General features: G+C 38.1%; 1 protein-coding gene across 1 annotated transcript in view; it reads left to right on the top strand.

The window, feature by feature from the left end:
- CABIN1 (calcineurin binding protein 1) overlaps positions 1 to 20,113 on the top strand; it is a 119,823-nt gene that overhangs the window by 47,710 nt on the left and 52,000 nt on the right. The window contains exons 28-29 of the mRNA XM_086474445.1: positions 454 to 791; positions 6,787 to 6,900. Coding sequence (XP_086330571.1) covers positions 454 to 791; positions 6,787 to 6,900 — 452 coding nt within the window. The remainder of the gene's footprint in view (positions 1 to 453; positions 792 to 6,786; positions 6,901 to 20,113) is intronic.

Genomic DNA, 20,113 nt, shown 5'->3' with positions numbered 1-20,113 from the left:
TGGAATTGTGATGTTATAGGTAGATCGTTAAGAGTAATACATTTCACTTGGCAGGATGGCTTTAGTTTTCTGTTCCTTCTTCCTTTCTTTGCAGTAGAATTTTACTGAATTTACACTTTCATTTTGTTGTTGCCCCCCCTCTTCCCTATCTTCCAACAGTATATAAAATCCTGCATTGTGTAAGGTGTGCTGAGTTCTTACTATTGCTCAGGGAAAAACCCAAATAAAGACAATGGGGAGATAAGTGTGTGGCTCTGTTAATGAGCTGAAGTTTACTTCTTCATTAAACATTAGGAATAGTCATAATTTTTTCAGGAACCACTCAATAATTCTGTCTATGCTTTAATGAAGAAAAGGATTACCATTTGTTATATTTAATTTTTGTCATTTTGTATATTTAATTTGCCATTTTGTAATTTTCATTGTCACTGTTGTCCTCTCTTAATATTCTAGTTGCAGGAAAGTCAGAAGAGCTGCTGGAGAGCTCAGAATCTTACCACCCTGCTGAGCCTACTGGCCAAAAAATTCTGATGGATCCTCAGTCTGCTTCTGGCAATCCCATCAAAGCTGCAATCCCCCCACCCTCACAGTGGGACTGCAAAAAGAAAGCCGAACCTTGTGGAGATGCCTCTGAATTTCCTCATGGTCTTCCGGCAGACCTTGAGGAGCAGCGGAAGTTCCTGACAGAGCAGTGCATTGCCTCCTTCTGCCTGTGTCTCAGCCGCTTTCCCCAGCACTACAAGAGCCTCTACAGATTGGCGTATCTGTACACATACAGCAAAACACACAAGGTGAGCAGACCGCTGATACAAGAGCTGACTAGCTGTGTTTATTGCCTGAGTAAACAAACTGTCTTGTCGCCTGTATTCATTCAGAAGTCTCAGCGGTAAAGTACAGCAGGTATGTTTGTTTAAAGCAGTTTGGATCGGAACTATGCTTTGGTAAGTTTTGAGCTCCTAGATTGTGTGATTCATGTGCGTGAAGCCAGCTGAGTAGAAAATGTCTTTTTTTTTAATTTTTTTTTTTTTTATTACCGAACTAAGTAATTTGTTGTCATTCAGCGGAGAATTACCTTTTAGATATGTCACGTAAATTAAGATGTTCTTGTAAAAATGACAGCAATTATTTGTTTTACTGAATAAGTGGACTGAAAAGTGACTTGGAAGCAGAAATTCATCAGTATTGGTGGAAACGCATCATGTGACACAGACTTTCTGGGTATCTTGGGTCTTTGACTTTAGACTCCTTTGTGAAAGTTTTCCTGCTGTCAGAGCATAAGGGTCATCTTGAGTGAGAGAAAATTATTTGCTGTTCAGAAATCACTGCGTGAAAGTCAGATCCTACTGGTTGTGAGCCAGTGATTTTTGGATTAAACAGGAATAACAATGTCTTGGTAACTAATAGTACCAGATCCTATTTGAGGTGAGGGCAAAATAACTTGCTTCCTCCAGCATGACCTTGCATATTCATAATAAGATTAATTTCAAAAGCCTTCTGCTATGAATTATCATTGTTTTGGTTTTATATATGTCATATATTTTACTTCTCTATACTTCTGTTGTTATAATCCTTTGTCTTTCTGAAGTATCAGTTAGTAAAGTGTGTTATGACTAGTACATTGAAATTATCAGAGTTATTTCACTAATTGTCGTAATCAAGGTTTGAACTCACAGGTTTTGTGTTATGAAGTCTTGTGTTATGTCATGTGCTGCACTGCATGGCTTCCGGAATTCTCTTCCCCACCAGTACCGAAGCTTGTTAGAATAATAGGGAAGGGAAGGCAATGGAAACAAATCATACCCCTTGCCTCATAGTAGAAAACAGATCCAACTGTACCGCTGTGAATTGAGCAGTAGCATGTCTTACCAATCTACTGGTAAAAGGTGATGAATATTCCACTTGACTGTATGGTTATTATCCAGAAAAATATTACCATTTTTTTAAAGATGGCTTGTTTTGAAAACATTCTTATGCTGTTTGTATGTGACAGTTGTTAATTTTTCCATGGAGCTAATCATTAATAGGAGCTGTAGATTCCTGCAATCTGTCATTACTGTTGCTGATAAATGATTTTGTATCAACATTCAACATAAAAGGCTGACTGTTTTCGATTTATTGGTTCAAATAGCATGGCCTTGCCTGAGGAGCTACTTGCAAAATATTTCCTGCTTTTTTTTTTTTCCTGATGAAGCCTTCTCTTTCTGTATCTCTCCCTTTATAAATATCAACTCAGTGATTTGTAATGTTTTTAGGTATGAAATACACAGATTGCTGTCTAAATCTGTCTCTTCCTGGAACTCAGCAAGACTGAATCCTGCCTGTCTGATCCTAGTAGTTACCAGGTTGGCTTCAGCTAGTATTGTTGGGGGTTTACTGTCCTTTTTTATTACTTCTCTGCATAACAAACAACTACTTAACACTGCAAAAAAAAAAAAAAATATTCCTACTGATCTATGCATACTACATACTTGGAACATGAGGTTGTAATTTTCTTTCTTTGATGATTCATTCAGGCTCCTTTGTAGAGCAATGTCAAATGTCTGTGTTTTAATGATACACTGATACGTCTTTAGTGGAAGTTACACTCCTGAACAAACTTAAACCACAAAATGCATCCATGCATTTTCAGAAGTAACTGGAGTAGGAGGTATGGTTAGATATACTGATGATAAGCCTGATTTAAAAAATGAGATAAATTACATCAGGTTGAGTTGATGTGGGGGCAGAGTGGATTACTGGTAAATTTTAGAAAGCTGAAATGAATTTCTAAATGCATATAACCATCTTGGAAAATTCAGCATTTATGTACCAGTGCCAGGAATTTGTATGAAGAATTTAGACTGATGGCCAAACTTCATGGCTGGCTGGGAAAGGAGAGGATTGGCAGGTCTCCACAGTGCATAGAAAAACAAGTTTTCCATATGCAATCTGTTTTCTCCCATTTTACAGTATTACCGGTTTTGCTGTTGCAAGATTAGTAAAAATAGTTGTTGAGTGCTTTTTTTAACATCCTTTTCAAAAATCTTTCAACATTTTGTTTGGCGACATGTTCTGGGTTTTTTTTTTCCCCTGCAAAACCCTGCTTACTATTTGGAGGCTGTTTCTCTTTGTTTTATTCTGTTATCAGAGCAAATTTGTAGATAGCTGGGTTTTCTTGGAACAAATGTGCAGGAAAGTAAGGGTGAATATTAAGAGGTTACTCCATTGCCAGTTTGGGCAGTAGTTTTAGTTTCCCATTCACGTTGCCCTGTCTTGAAGTAAAGTCTTCATCCTTTGTGATTTTTACCTCCGAAGTAAGTGTTGGCACAGTTTGGAAGGAGAAGATAGGACTTGGAAAGATGCTGTTCGTCAGTATAACTAAAAAGTTCTGTGAAAAGTATTTGCCTTGTGGTCCTTATGATCAGTGTGTAGAACTGGTCTGATGCTCTGCAGCCAGCAGATTGTCAGAAAATAGAAATATTTACTTAGGTGCTTTTTGTCTCAAAGTAAAAAATTCTCTGTAAATCCTAGGAGAATCTGCTCACAGATATTGTTTGTATGACTTAGGTTTTTAAGGCTTTTATCTTCTATTATGTCCATTATTAACAGAGCCTTTAATGGGGAAATTAATGTCAGCAGCATGATAATTTAGTCAAACTAGGCATAATACATACATGTAAAAATTACAAGATTAGATATATGTAGGTTTAATGCGTACTTAGAGACAGGCATAATCTGTAAGCGTAACAGATGTAAGCATTTCAAGTAGCAACAGTTTGGCAATAAGTTCATTCAACAAGGCTATCCTTCAAGATCAGTAGTCTTTTTATTTTGCTTTTATTTGATGCAGTAGCACTATGTGCATTTTTGAGAAAAGCCTTCTAAAAGACTATAAAATAAACTGGAGGGAAGGATTAAGGTATAGTAGGATGTTTTGTACACCTCTCAGTAGCACTTTATGGAGTTTCCAAGTTAGGTAAAGGTGGTTTCTGACACGATTAAGGGGGTATCCATCTCATGTGACTCAGATTTCCGCTTGGTTGATCATAAGAGATTTTCCTGTTCTACTTTAACAATGCTGGTCGACTTTTTGGCAAATTATTGTACCCTGTCAGTCATCTTGTCTTTGAATTTTGGGGTGATGAAGATGTGGGAGGCAACAGCTGAACTGGAAAGAGTACTTCATAATTGCCCTGAGTCAGACAGCCAAATCCAGCATTTCAGACTGGCAAGCAGCGCCAAGAAGAATAAATCCTTTTTGCTAGGTCCTGGATCCCTTCACCAACTCCTAATAACTTCATCAGCTAAAAACTAAGCAGAGCAGACTGTTAAATCTAATGAGTTGAGACTTCTCCAGCGTATTTACTGGGAAAAACTGATCATGCTGATTTAAGGAGAAGGCTAGTGGAAAATCTGTAACTACATCTTTTATTCCTATTAGTTTTGATTGTGTGAAGTTACCGTGTAATTGCCCTATTTGTCTGAATGATCTTTTTTCCTCCTAGTTAGGTTACTTTCGTCATCTTCAATAAAAGCCTATGAATTATATGTCCCAAATGTATGCCTATGGATGGTCAGTATAATGTGCACAGCAGATCACCAGAGCATGACACTAACTTTATGAGCTCTTAACATTTTAATCGTAAAACTTAGCTTCAGGAATATATCCATAGCTACAATTTGTGTAGACTGGGATTTATATTTAAGTTTTGTGGTGGTAGCTTTCTTAAGGGTTTTGTTTTCCTTTAATTTTTATGTGATAGTTTTAACTGTAAAATTCAGATTGCCACACATGAAGCAATTTTACTTTGCTTTCACACTTGGATTTTACTTATGCCAATCATAGTCATGAGAAACATAAAATAAAGCATTTATGTGCCTGGATCTTGGACGTTATGATAGGCTTATTTTTGCTGGATTCTGATTTTATTCAAAACAGGATAACTTTAATGGAAGACCAGATTTTTGTAGGTTCTTTTCTGTGTTGTATTTTTTTCTGTATGTATTTCCAAGTATTTTACAGTCTTAGGTTAATAGGATTACAGAAATACATATTACAAAAGAAGTACCATAGGAAAAAGTTAGTATACAGTTAAGTTTACATACTTTGCTTTTTTCAGTCTTAATTAAATTTGACACTCAGTGATAATAAGTAAAATTACTGGTTCCCCTGACTAGCCAGAAAGTACCTTGTGATGTTTGCGAGTGAACATTTATTTGTTCCATACTAAAAGAAAGCTCTCCAAATCCCCTCGACTGTCGTACACTATAATCATGAAGGTTATGTATAAGTACCTATATCAGCGCTCTGAATGAAGGACTTCTGACATGCGTAAATATCTGGTTAGTATTTCCAACGTTCAGCTCTCTTGCACATGGATCCGTAATCAGCCTTTTGCTAGAGGGGATGCTCCAGTTCTGGTAAGACGTTGGAGATTTCTTCGTGATTACTGTCATTAGGACAAAAGCACTTATGACTGAGCAGGGCTTTTACTGTTTCACCAGAATCTTGTAAAAAGAAAACAATCTGGAAGACAGGATAAGAACTTTGGTAATAACACCCCACCCCACTCCCCCTCTAAAAAAAAAAAATTACAACTGGAATATACTTCTTGGATGGACATGATTCAGTCAAATTTGTGATTCACAGAAGTGTATTTCCAGCCCACAGAACACAAATCAGGAACCAAACATCATCTTCGTTCTTTTATCTGCTCTGTAGTTGTCTCTAAAATAGCCAGTCTAATGTGACTCAAATGCTCCTTTTCTAATACTGAAATAAAAAATGAAGTAAAGCAAAAACTTCTGAGAGTGAAACCTAACAATTAATAATTGTCCCATCTGTTGGTAATGTTTTGCCTGGAGCCAACAGCTGTCCCTCGTTCTCAGCTACACAGGAGGTGTTCATGTATTGAACTCTTAGAGGGCTAGTGCTTTTATGAATTTTCGATTGTTTTCTGTTATTTAGTCTCCTACTGATACTTTCTCGTTAACCCACTGAGCACCATTAACCAAGTTTGATGACTGGCATGGAATTTTCCAGAGAGGTTAAGTGAGATTACATGGAGGGCAGTGGCTGGGTAGAGATAAAAGGCCTGAATTCACCCCCCACAAAAAGAAGGCTGCGGTTTAAGCTTGAAGGTTGCTTCTTCTGTTTGGGCTGGCACTGGCAGGTGTGCCTGGCAGGTAGCTAGCCCCAGGGAGGAGCTGAGGGGTGGCTTGCAGAGCGGGGGTGTGGGGAAACTGGAGGGGCTGAGGGACAGAGAGGGCCAGGGACACTGAGGGGCCTGGTGTGTGGAGGAAGGCTGCAGGATACCCAGGACAGTGAGTTCCACTGTTTGCTGAGAAACTTTGTATTTTAATATATAAACTATTCTGTATTGAGCATTAAAAGTCAGCTTTTTTTTTTTTTTAAAAAAAAAAAGTCTTTTAAATATACCTATAGTTCAGGTTTCTGTAGGTGATAGGAGATGGAGGGTGGATCTCCCTGAAATGAAGACAGGTTAAAGACAAGAAAGCAAAACTTGATGACATGAGGCTAGATTCAGGAGCTGCAGGGGACTCACTGGTCTGCTGGGGCTGCTCAGTCTGGATGCTTGCTCTGAGAAGCAAGCTGGCTTCTCTCTCCTGAGGGATGTCTTCTCCAAATCACATGCTGCTACAAATACCGTCGGAACAGCAGCTACATGGAAAATGAGAAGTGACAATGCAGGTTAATAAATAAAAGCAAGTGAGCGCTTCCTACTTCTACCTGGGGTGGCGTTTCTGTCCCCTGCCTGCAACTCACCTGCCCCGTTTCCTCCACAGAACCTGCAGTGGGCCCGCGACGTGCTGCTGGGCAGCGGGGTCCCCTGGCAGCAGCTGAAGCACATGCCTGCACAGGGCCTCTTCTGCGAGAGGAACAAGACGAATTTCTTCAATGTAAGTTTATACAGCTGATAAACACACCCACACTTTCTCAGCCATCATTTTAACACCTGTTTCTCATTTGAAAGGTTTGCGAAGGGATGGTAATGTGAAATTCAGCAATGGTGCATTAAACAAGCCATGAGTGGCTAAAGGAAAGACAGAATTATATTCTAGAGATATTTACTGGGGTTTTCCTCTCTTGAAGGGAACCACATTAGAAGGATTACTTGTGATGAGCTGAAAACATGGGGAGAGAAGCACCGACGTTTCTCAGTTACTCATCATTTACCATATTCTTTATGGTTGAGACCTCTATAAAAATTCTCTTCATCTTAATTATCCTCTTGTTGACAGTTTCTCAACTAGACTTGCACTTCTATGACAAAAAAAATAGTGCTAGTTGCTCTAAAAAATCTCCAGAGTTGGAAGCAGCTTTCTTATATTCAGCTTTTGTAGCATGGCTCAGCAGAAAGAGTATTTCTAAGTCCAACAGTATAGTAGTAACACTATTGTGTAGACTGTCCCTGTGTCTGCGATGTCTTCTAGCCCACAGGGGTGACATGGGACACAATACTTATGAAACTTACATGAGCATTTATGTATCAGATTCCCTGCTGTGACTGAGACTTAACACGTTGCTGTTGTCTTCAGTATCTCTGGCTTTTCTGTGGTATGTTAATGGTTGCCTGTGATTGCAGCGACAGAAATTTTGTGTTTCTGCTTTCCCATCCAGTGCTTCTGTTTTAATATTGTAATTGTGAAATTTATTTCAATTTATATCTTTTAACATCTATCTTCATTTTCACTGTATGTTGTGTTAATTAGCACCTCTGTGCAAACTTCTGTTAAGTACAAGGTAAGTGCTCTTCTCTGATTGTAATCCCTCAGACGAGTTAAACAACTAAGGAATACTGACAGTGGTTGAAAATTGTTTCGTGGATCAGTTTGCAAATAGAGCTTCTGTGTCATTCCGTCTTTCTGGATAGAAGTTTTGATTAACAAATACTGTCAGCCTGATGGGGTATAGACCAAACAGTTGTGACCGGATTGATGACTACATGGCTTTGTTCTGGTTATTTCCCTGCAATGTCTGCCTGCTTTCCCTACAAGAATCCTGCAGTGTGATTAATTCTTCAGCGTGCTGAATACTTTGGCTCAGATCCAGATAACACAAGTATTCTTGTAGAAGTTAATGAAATTACACAACATGCTTCAAGTCAAGTGTGAACTTTGCATGATCAAGGCTGACTTGTTCATCATTGCAGGGTTAAGTGTCAAGAGTATCCTATGTTTTCATATATGAGGAAGATGAGCAGTAGGGAGCTGAGCAATGTGTATAAGGGACTGTTTCTACTTGTGAATTACCACCTTTAGAGAGATAAGTGATTGACCTAAATCATGTCTAGTTTTTGAATGCTAATGCTAGATAATTTTAAAATAGATTCCATTGTATCCCTAGGTGGCTGTTTCCAGCGTTACTTCAAAAAAACCAATCATTCCTTATTCCGCACATTGATAGTTTTATACTCTGAAGGATGAAAAGTGCTAGTATAGATACTAGACAGCTGTATAATAATTCTATTTTGTAAATAACCCCCCCCTTAATTCCCATAATTTAATATCATTCATTTTCTTTAATAAGAAATTAAATACAATTTGAAGTAAAAGATAACCTTCAACAAAAGGTATATGCTAGCTCAGTGCAATATATTTGCAGTACTGTTAGAAAAGAGAGAAGATGTGTGAAAAATGATGTTCTCAGCTTGAACTTGGGTCTGCCAACAGACGAAGGCAGAGTCCTCCATGTAGACCCCTGCCGCCAGGCTTGAGAAATTCCAGTTTGTGGACTGAACTCCAATGTGTCTCAGCTATGGTGGTAGTATAACTAGCACATGGAGTGCCTCAGACAGCAAAACAACTTGTTGAGGTTTTTGTGACTCAGTGCTAACATCTTGACTTATTCCTGCACGCATGTAGGTTAGTCTTCCTGTTAACAGGTAGTGTACGTTATGAGTTTAGCATGGTAAAATGTCTTGGTGGTCTCATTTTCTACTCAGCTCTATTTTCAAGTTACACTCCTTGTGGAACATGTGGCAGTAATCCAGTACTGATGACACAGACATAGCACAGTGAGAAAATCCAGATCCGAGAGAGAGAAAGGGCTACAAGTGCCCACGAAAAAAAGCTGTTAGTGTCATCTGACATTCCAGAGTTGGACAAACCTAAATTTGTGTACAACTTGGAAAAAAAAAAACTCTCAACACTGCATTGACCTTGTCTGGGTTAAACCTCAACTAGTTTGTTCTCATGCAAAGCTCCTAGCCAGGCAGTGGGTGCACCATCTGGGTCAGAGCTCAGAATACAGACTTGTGTGTCATCCGTTGCATACAGATGGTGTTACAGCCCACTGTCCCAGCTAGTGTCTTCACATACAGAGTTGGGTGATAAAACAGAAATCTGCAAAAGTAAGTAGTTGCATCTAACCTTAGAAATTAAATGGCCAACCGTAAGATTTTCTAAGCTTATTAGTGTCCTCCAGGGTTATTTTCAACAGAAACTTTTTGCCTAAAGTGTTTATTTGCTTCCGTGAAATGCATTTGGGTTTATTTTTGAGAACTCTTTGGCCTTCATGATACAAAAGAGTTAAAATGAATGTCTAAGTGGCTTTCTGTAGATACTTTACTATTGAAATACCTTTTTCTTCTGGAGCAAGTAGCACTAGTATTTTTAATCTCTTATACAGAAGATTCAGGGTTGTTGAAATTATAGTTGACTCAATTTTACAAGTACAAACAACAGTGTGCAAGAGAGAAAGCTAGCAGCTCAGGGACAAGTAGGGACTGTGCCAGCTTGCTCCTCCCAGACATTTTATAAATCATGCATACTCTTAGTAGAATTATTTATGAAATGTTTATGACAGCACTGTATGAAAAGAAATAAACCTGGGTAAAGCTGTCTCCTGTTAAATTTTACTGCAGAACTGCTGGTCTGAATCTGTGTGTCATGGTCTGTTGTCTCATTTGTTAGCTGTCACTCAGCTGCAACTGAAATCTTTGAATTAATTTTCTTCCTCTCTCCAGAATGAGCAAAAAAGGCACATTCGTTTAGCCCTGATTTCTTCTCATTTGACATATTAGAGTAATGTCAGGATGCACAGAACTTCCCTTTTTCAGCTCTAAGAAAAAAAAAATTGCTCACTGCATTATTGTACCTGTTTGTTTCCCAAACAGGAAAGAATGGCCCTGTTTTTCTAGGACCAGAGGTTTTTGCACATTTACGGCCCTGCTAGTGATGGCAATCGTTGTGTGCATGAGTATTGCAGTTAGACTTAACAGGAGTTTTAGCTGTGTTCCTGTAAATGAATGCCAAGTCTTTTTGTTTGGCCAGTTACACATGTCTCTATAACCTGCATGTACAGGTACACTCCAGCTTTTCTCCTCTTCTTTATCTCTGTGTGTGTGTAAATATATAGAGAGACTTTTTTTTTAAAGAGGGCTCTGGGTCGGTTTCTATAGTAACTAAATTAGAAATTAATTCTCCAGGAGAAAAAAAAATCCCCAAACATTGCTTTATATAGCAAGGCGCTTTTTTTTATGTATTCAGATTTCATGCCACTATTAATAAAACAAAGTTAAACTTTGTGCACAGATGATGGGTATTCATCAGTCTGTGGGTGGGTGGTGATTGTGGAAGAAGCGTTTTGAAGGTTGAGCTCAGTGTACCAGTAACTTTTCCATATGTTTTAATATACAGTATTTGTAGTTTCCTGGCACATCTTCTGTGATAATAATAATAATCTGTTGTAATAAAGATCTTGATGTCCATCTTTGGTAACTGTTCTGCACATATGAAAGCTGTGCATGCACACAATATACTATAATGCAGACACTCATGTGCATGAAGTCATGCTGCAAACAAGGCTAATTGCTCTATTTTTACTTCCAAAAGAAACGCAGCATGTTTATTCTCTGCAGTATCCCTGATGCTCTTTATTCTGTGATCTGGGTAAGCAGGGTCAAATTAAGGTAGCAGCATCCACTAGGAGCCAGAGGCTGAGAGGTAGCAGTGATTTCACTTTAATTTTCCATTGTTAATACCAGGTGTGGCTGGGCACTGGCAGGAGACTGCTGCTGTGCAGAACTGCAAGTTCTGGACACTGAGCAGTTCAAGAATAAAGTCCAAGTTTGGTGCTGCAAGTTTCTAGAGGTAGCTCTTATTTTAGCATGGTGATAACCAGTGGGTGCCGTCTCTGTTACTCTCCCTGTGTAGCAGATTCTTTCCCTACTTCATGTTTCAGGTTGAGGGTTATGTGTCTCTGTCTTACCAGAGGAAAGTTGATTCTGAAGAGGAGAGCAAGGTGCAAGGGCTGACTCTGTTTTGGGATTCTGTATGAGTGGAGCCATACAGGTGAATATGAGATGTAGGGCAAACAAGGCTGTTACAAAGTCCCTAATATAGGGGACTATCAAGGAGCGGAGGGAAAAGGCAACATGCCTCAGCTCTTCTGGAAGCTGTGCAGTTATATCAAGGAAGTTTCATTATGTGCCTCAATTGTTTTTATACCTTCCCTTAGACATACATTACTTGTCACTGTCAAAAATACGGCACTGAGTGAGTATATGGTATTTTCTTTAGATCTGATACAGCCTCCTTTTGTTTCTCGCCCAGCTTGTGAAGCGTAACCTCAGCATTGATGATTCCCATGACACAAATTAAAATGAAACACTCCTTACAGAATTTAATGCCTCTGTTAGAGAGAACTGGCTGTATACTATCTAAGGGAAGAGGGAAATCCATTAAGGTAGTCTGAACCTATTCTTGACATTTGTTCTGCCCAGTCTGAAGTTGCTACTAATGTTGACCTGAAGAACCCTCAAATACCACGCAGGGTCAAGGGCAGCTCTTCAAGGCTGATTGTGGCAACTTGGCTGAAGCCTCAGGTTCACTGTTTCCTCATGTGTACTGGAAAAGCCTGAAACTGGAGGCAGCAGACTAAAATCACTTTCCTAGAACTTTTACTGCTCTGCTTGCCTTCCTGTCCTTGTCTGGTGATAGATCTGAGTTAACTCTCCTCCTGCTCAGAGTTGGAGTGCATCTTTTCAGTTGGCAAGTGTACTTCCAGCTCCTAGACATCTGCTATGTGGAACATGAATCTTCTGAGAAAAATAGTGCCATTTGAATCAGATTGGGGGAAAAGGGAAAGAACTTGAAGAAACTTACTGTGCATGTATGTGAGCTGAGATTGTGTCTCAGCGTGGTGAGAGTTTGAGATTAATCGTGTATGGGGGCTCTAAGGTGATTAATGGTTATGTTTTAGCTTGATCATGACTAGTTGCAACTTTTCAAAAAGAAGTTGATCTTTTTAGTGCTTCTAACACTTTATGTGAAAGTGAGTGTGAGAGGTTGCCAACTCAAGTTTAAAAATAATAATAATAATAACAAATCACAAGTGATATCGCAGAAATCACAAGGGTTTAGTTATTCACTTTTGCCTTTCTTGCTTCTGAGTGTTTGGGATGCCGTTTTTGTGCAACCACAAGGGAACAGAAACTATAAAGGAATAACTTTTTTAAAAAAAACAAACCTTTTTGATTCCAGCAACTAGATAACGCTTGGAACAAGTTATTAGACTTAGTACCATTTAATAGGTGGTAGACAAAAAAAGTGTCTAGAAAAGGTGACCTCCACGATTAACACTGACCTTCTGTGTAGTTGCATAAAACAAAATAATAATGATACCATAGTGACAACACATTTTAATAGTCTAATATATTTATGCTTCTTTTTTTCTTTGTTATGCTTATGGTAGGCAGATAGGGCATCTGGTTAGAGGACGGTTAAATGCCTACCTACTTTAAAAGATAGAATTGTCTTTAACCTTTTCAGGAGATGGCCGTATTGTAGCCATGAAATACCTTTGTTTTCACTGTGCAAGAAATAGGCCCTGAAAGAGTGAGCTTTCTGCTTTGTAAAAGTGCTATTCAGTAAATGCAGATTTTTACTGCCAGCTTTGTACTGACTGTGAAGGATTCAGATGTTAAGTAAAAGACATCTCCCTGCTAGGTATTTTCTTCTTGTGCTAGGAAAAGCAAGCTACTTTATGAAATGATTTGACAATTTAGAAACTAGGACTGTCAGCAGTGTGCTGGTGTGCTGTTAGGAGGCACTAGGCTGCAGAGGATCTTGGCTGCAGAGGTGCTCGTGTGAGCTGAGGCTGTATGGGTCATCCAGTACCTCTTCTTAAGAAGAGATAATGAAGACCGTGCTGTACTGCATTGGAGAGGTGCTTGAGCTAACATGCTGCCGTCCTGGCCTGCTTCCTCAGTAATTGTAACAAGCATTTCATTGCTTTTCCTGCATTCCTGAATAATGTCATTATAAAGCTATTGTTCTTCATCTGTGTGAGGAAACCATTTCTCGTGTGGTGAAGAGATACTTGTATGGAAAGCTGCTGAGGAATAAATAAAAAACCCTCCAGGAGTCCATTCTGAGCCAAATGATTGGTAATCTTATGCCTTAATTTGTAAATACAGGCAGCTGTATAAATGGCAGTTATTTTATGGTTACAATATAACCTAAAGTTTGGAAGATTGAAGAGTGAAACAAAAATCAGTGTCTTCCCATTCTCTGTTCCTTGTTTTTCTTCCTTTCGGTCTTTCTTAATTTTTTCAATTTCCCGTCACTATATCATCTGTGGAGCCACACTGTGTCACAGGTGAGGTGCTCCTAGCACCCATCATTGAATGTCCATTGAGCCACAGGATAGAGGAACTCGTACTGAAAAAATCATTGTCTCACCTGCCTGCAGATTCAGGAAGGCATATTTGCATTGATTAAATATAATTCATATATACAAGGTTATTTTTGCATCAAGTCTAGAAACTTTACTTTTTTAATGAACACTTAAATTTGGGGTAAGTTGGTTCATTAAAATGCATAATGAGGTGGTAGCCTGGCCCTTCTTTCAAACCATGGCTGAAAGTAAATTTTGTAAAAGTGAATGTATGGAAGAGAATTAGTGTTTTCTCTGACTCAATTAAATTTACTGATATTAATGTCTATGTTTGAAACAAGCAGACATTTTCTATGTGGAAACTGCATATTTTAGTTAAGTAAGTATATTAATCTCCATTGTTTTTCTTGTCTAGCATGGCAAATGGCTTCCATTGGGGGAAGAGGAAGTGAGAAATTTTAATACAAGTTGCCCTTACAAGAAGAGTTAAAATTTCATTATTTCTTTTCTGACTTTACCCTTCGTAGTTGTTCTTTTGGCAGCAGCAAGCCATTTTCCTTCTTTGCCCCCCCCTCCTTTTTTTTTTTTACTTGTGAAGTTAATGTAATTCTACTGCCCAGATTTTCTAACATTTTAGTTGGAAGAATGCTTTCAGTAGGTACAAAGAAGTTTGTTCTCTCATTCTCTCTTGCTTGCTCTGCAGTGTCCTCACTCTTACGCAGTCTTAGTACCAAGTCTGAAAACAAAGGCAAGCAAGGAGTTAACTGTGCAAGTGAAACTTTCATAGAGATTGGATTAAGACCAGAAACCCAGTAAGCAATGAAGTCTTAAAGTTGCCTATAAAAAGCTAGATAACTTTTTCAACCTCTGCCCAACATGTTATTTACAGTTCTTCACTCCATCCTCTTGGAAAAACAGAACTCATCAGTGAAAAATGTCCATCGTTCACAGAGTTTTCTGTCTCAATATATACACGCTGTTCTTTCTGGCTAACTTTGCAGGCTTCCAAGACCCAGCTAGTAAAGATGCCAATAAATCTAAATCCCTGGAGATACAAGCATGGGGTTTTGAACTGTCGTTTGTGCCAGTGGATATTAAACAGCTATTTTTTTCCATTCTGTTTCCCTAGGAAAAGTTTCTTCGTTTGTAGAGTAGATGAGTCTCTAGACAAAGGTAAGCTAGGGAACAGATTACCCTGAAGTAAAAGAAGATATGGCTTTGTAGAAGAGATTGTCATGGAGGTTGTGGTGTGTTACAAGACATAAAGCAGATAGTTTTAAAGCTGGATCTTAGAGGTTGAACAGCAACCATTTCACACAGTCTAAACAGTATTTGAAAGGTGCAGGCTGGCTGGAATACTGGGTGATGAGTGTCCTTTTATAAATGTGTAATGGATAAAGCCATCATTTGATTTTTCCATCTGCCAGCTGTGTATCAGATATGGATGGGAGAGACACCTTTAGACCCTTAATGGGGTTAGTTTTAAACTTAGGTTAAGTTCTCTCCTTTTGAAAAAATGTAAATAGGATTTTTTTTTTAAACTAAATAGACTTTTAATACAGTAGGAGAGCAGAGTTTTAAAGGTGATGATCCATGAAAGCTCTTTAAAGTACATGTTTTTATATTATATGTCTGCTATCCAGTTAGACTAGTTTTTGCAGCTTCTTACTATGAGTTGTTTGTCTTGGTTTTATCATAGCAGTAAATGGCAAGAACGGTTACGTCCATGTAGACTGCTGGATAAACAAACCAGAAAAGAGTAAATTTGGAATCTTGGAAAAAAAAAAATCTAACACATGAACTTGAATCTTTTTAATTAGCTGTCATTAGCATTTTCCTTTACCCTGCAAATTCCTGTAGCCACTGACTGAAAGCTTTGACATGACTCCTTTTAATGTCAGTGTGTAGAGCTCACAGAGTGTTGAACAGGCAAGTAGCGTGTACGTGTCTGAAGTCATACCTTGTTGTCTTTAAATACCCTCTCCTTTTGTTCTAAAACTGATAGAATTACTCTGAGGAACATAAATGTAATGGATGTATAGCCAGAATCAAGACATACTTAGAGTAATTGTCTTCAAATTCTTTCTTAGGTGAAACTATGTGTGATATAACCAAGATGAAGAATGGTTGGTTTTTTTTTTTTCTTGATGAGCTGGTTATACCAGTTGTATGTTAAGAGGATTCTGTGACATTAGTGAAGGCAGTTTCCTCTTCCATATATTTAATTTTGTAGATATTTCCAGGACTGCTTTTGAAGTAGGTATCAGCCTGTATCTGTAGCTGATCTTGCTCTGTACAGCACTTATCTGTTCCATATTCCAGGTATGACAGATGTTTTTCATTCCTGTATCTTGTCTGTGTAAAAATGCCAATCTCACTCTGAAGGTTAAAGGACCCAAATGGCAGTAAGTGAATACAAAATCAGCCACCATCAGATGAACAGCTCATACTACCTTTCTTGAAACCCTGTGACAATTTCACTCTGCACCTGTGATGGTGCAGAATTTACCTGTCATTATGGTGATTTATTACAACTTTCATCCTTATAGAAAGAAAAATAATTAATACTGCAATTAACTTTATGTTATTAAAGCAGCATATTTAATGAGAAATATTCCTGGAACTACAGTTCCCAGCAGAAGGATTGAAGTATTTTTCCTGGATATATATTGCCTTAGTGTAAAAGTGAAAACAGAAGAATGTGGGATGAGAGCAGCATGATACAAGCCTGTGCAAGTGGATAGTGTTTATAGATAAATATTTTTAATTTAATGGCTACAGCAGGATATAATTGGCCAAATTGAAAAGGTTAAGATGCAGAATATAAGATAGCAGATGATGATAGGTAAGAACTTATTTTGTCATTGTGCAGTAGCTAGTGATGATGAACAGTTTGCTAGTTTGACTGCAGTATCACTGTGCGGAGCTTAGGTGAAGATACTGAAGCAGGAGTACTCTGAGTAATAGTACTGCATCTTTGGCAAAATTCCTAAAGTTAGAGCAGTAAAAATGTTGAATATTGTATAGTGTATTGTTGTTCCAGACTGTTTGTCTCCTGTGGAGGAGGTAGGATTTCCTGGCATAATATGAACACTTTTGGAGTTTGTGCGATAGCTACTATGTGAAACAGCAAGGGGTGACCACTTAAACAAGGTGACTTTCTCAGTCTCCTGAAAGGAATTAAAATAAAATATGGTTGAGTGGGTGAGCAAAAGTAATTAAGTCCATAGTGGTCAGTATTTTAGCTTGCTCCTCTGAACACACAAATGTATTACTGTGATCCAACAAGGGAAGTTCCTAATAAGAGCTTGAGTGAAAAATGGCTTTATTTCCAGGAGCTTTAGGACCTTTGTTTATTTCAGTTGGCTACACTTCATCCCCGCCACTTTGCTTACTCACCTCCTACCAATAAACAGTTTCACAAATTTGGCTTTTATGAAGTTGTTTAATTTTTCTATAGATTACAGGTAGCAAAATCAGAAAAAACACAGAATTTTTTCTGTGCTTCTTTCACTTGAAGCACTTCCTAACAGTTACTCAGAATGAATTATGAATTTTGCTGGCTATTTGGTGTGCTGACACAGTGTAAAAATCTGAAATGAAAACTCCTGCCAGGTCATTTTCTATTTAAATCTTTTATCTCTTCAGCTGCTCCCTGTGTGTATATTTAAAGTCTATCAACACTTATACTATGATCTCCTGCTTAGCAGACTGGAACTAGTGTGAGTCATTAATATAATGGCATTTTCTTAAGTATTCAGATGTTTGAGATAATTTAATGAGCTTAGTGTAACAGCTAAAATGATTTCTGTTTACACATACTTTGTTCCTCCTGACAGATTGCACTATGGGTTTAAGAGTATGTGTTGGGGTTTGTTGCTTGTTTTTTCTTAATTAATGCTATAACTATCAATTACAGTGTTTCAGAGTCACTGAGTTCCACTTACTCTGGTGATGCTCTTTCTGAAGTAACTAAAGTATTTCCAGTGGGAAAAATTTGGACAAACCTGAAGATAGGCCAGGCTTTTATGTCTCTGGAGCTTATTCATGGAGAAGGGTGTAGCCATTTCAAACTCTTGTGACACTTCAACACTGTCTTATCTCATGGCTGATCTGCCTAATATAAAGTACATATTTTGTGTTTATAATCCACGTGTGTATCACAGCTAGTGGCAGATTCAGTGTTAAACTTTAATAGAATCATAAATCAGATTTTAAAAAGAAGTAGGGCTTACAGGCCAGTAGAGTTGTGTAATGAAGGTGGGGCTTCTGATGTGAATGCAGTGCAATGAGTTCAAAAGCGTTTTCTTTGTAGCTTAAGAGAAAATACTCATAATACTCGTAATACTCATAAGGAATTTAAGTGTTGAATAAAATGCACATTCCAATCACTTTGTAAGCTGAAATACTGATAATGGGATAAACTTAATCTTTAAAAATTGTGTTTGGTGACACATAAAGGTGAGGTTTTCATGGCTTTAATGAAGTAGTTGTTCCAGCAGGATCAAAAGAAAAACATCTGGCTTTGTTTGTTTGCCCCTTCAGTCTGACAGCTCTGTACTAAAGGTCTGGCTGAAAATTGCTTCCCAACAGGCTTTAGGTCAGGATATTTTCATTGTCATTTTCTTTCCAATAAACAAGAAAGCAAAAGTATTTTTCTGAATTAATTATACTGAAGTGAATGTTGCTTTTGGGACCAAAAAAAACCCCTTTAATTTTTTTAGCATTTCAAGTAAAACGTGCAACTATGTATGCAGGCTAATTATTTGAAAGTTAAGCTAATTCAAAACAAAGACTGAGGTTTTGGGAGCTGAAGCTTTTGCCAAATGTTTTTTAAAAAAACATTTTTTTAATATGTAAATTGCAAAGCAAATAAGCAATAGTCCATATAGTTTGAAAATAAACCACTAAGGTATAAAAGTATTAGAAACTGATGAAAATTGAACAACAGCTAGTCTTGGTTTTTCTATCAGAGATGATGAGAATGGAAAACTAAACAATTAGTGTTTGATTGGCACATTTATTCCTTGTTCTTGCTTTGCCGAAATCTTGAAGTAAACATACTGCATCTCCTCTGTATCTTTTATAATGAGACGTTCTTGCTGCTTTGCAAGAAAGCAAAGCAAGAAAAAGTATTTGTGAATAATTTTTTTACTTTAAGTAAATGAGAATTCACCAGTTAGTGCCATATACAGGGGGAGTTACTCTTCAGTCTTTGCCCCACTTAGTTCCTGTGGCCATTGTTGTATGGTTTTGGGGTTTTTTCATCTTAACCTTGCAACAGTAACACCCCCAAACAGTAGTATAGAAAGAAGAAAGTTTTCACCATTTCATAACTGGTTTTCAGTCCTTGCAGCACAACGGATCCATAAATCTATCCCAGGTTTTCTCCATTGGGTGGCATGGGGGGGAACAAGTAGGAAAACACATCCTGAATGCTTTGTCGTCAGTAAACCAGGTTCTTCAGGCAGCAAACTCTTGTCTTGCAAGGATTAAACATGAGCAACAGCAAAAGGACTTTTTGAATTTTACTCTGTGTGTGTGCACGTGTGTGTGTTTATGTGTGTTTTAGAAGAAAGAATGGGACTTTTTAAGGCAGGATAAAAATGAAGGAACTATTGTTTCAAAATATGTTAGGCAATAAAACTAATCTTAATAGGAAAGAAATGTTATCTTTAACAGTGGCTAACTGGCTAGAGGACTTAGTCCTGCTTCTGCAACTGACTGAATTCCAAAACTAAGATTTTGGTGAGAAGACAGAATCACAATGACATACCAATGCACTTTCTTCATGTGTGTTGTTAGTTTATTCAAATGTCTTTTAGAAGGATGAAAGCAAAAAAGAATGAAATAATACTTTTGAGTCCAGTTGCAGCTATTTCTAACCACAAAGAAAAGAGTGGAAATTAGGTTCAAGATGCATTTGCTGTACTTGACTGACGAGGGCCTGCCCGGTGAGTGTGTTCAAACTGGAGAAAGTCTAGTAGCTCTGGATCAGGAAACATGCTTGGGTTCTCAGCGTTGCTGGGTTGCGTTACAGAATTTTAAGGGAAGAAATTTACAAAAACCAGTCTTGACTGCTTTGGAGATCATCAGTATCTGGATGAGAAATTTTGGAAAGTCAGTTCCCATGCTGAAATTCAGCGATATCAACTACCATGTCGTAAAAGTTACGATTTCAGCTTGTGCCACCTGGCACCCAGGCACTTAGGAAGCAAAAAGATTGGAATTAGGGAAGAAGAGAGGAAACAGACAGACAGACAGGACTTAACTGCCTTAGGCATTTCGTGCTCAGAGAGGTCTCAGCCTAGGATTTAGACAATCTGTCGATGTGACCCAGCTGACAAAGTGTGGGAGAAGGGAAGAATAATTTTAAGCAGAAGGGTGAGTTTCTTCTTTGTAAATTAGTAATCGGTGAGTATCGCTCTCTTTCTGAAATCTTTGCTAGAATTCATAGACAGTGTATTCTGGGCACAGCATTACTGTGACAAT

This window comes from Leptosomus discolor, chromosome 16, assembly GCF_034619465.1.
Source record: "Leptosomus discolor isolate bLepDis1 chromosome 16, bLepDis1.hap2, whole genome shotgun sequence".
In the NCBI taxonomy this organism is placed as follows: Eukaryota; Metazoa; Chordata; class Aves; order Leptosomiformes; family Leptosomidae; genus Leptosomus; species Leptosomus discolor.
The sequence above is the reverse complement of the archived record's forward strand: the minus strand, read 5'-3'. Positions and strand labels throughout refer to the sequence as shown.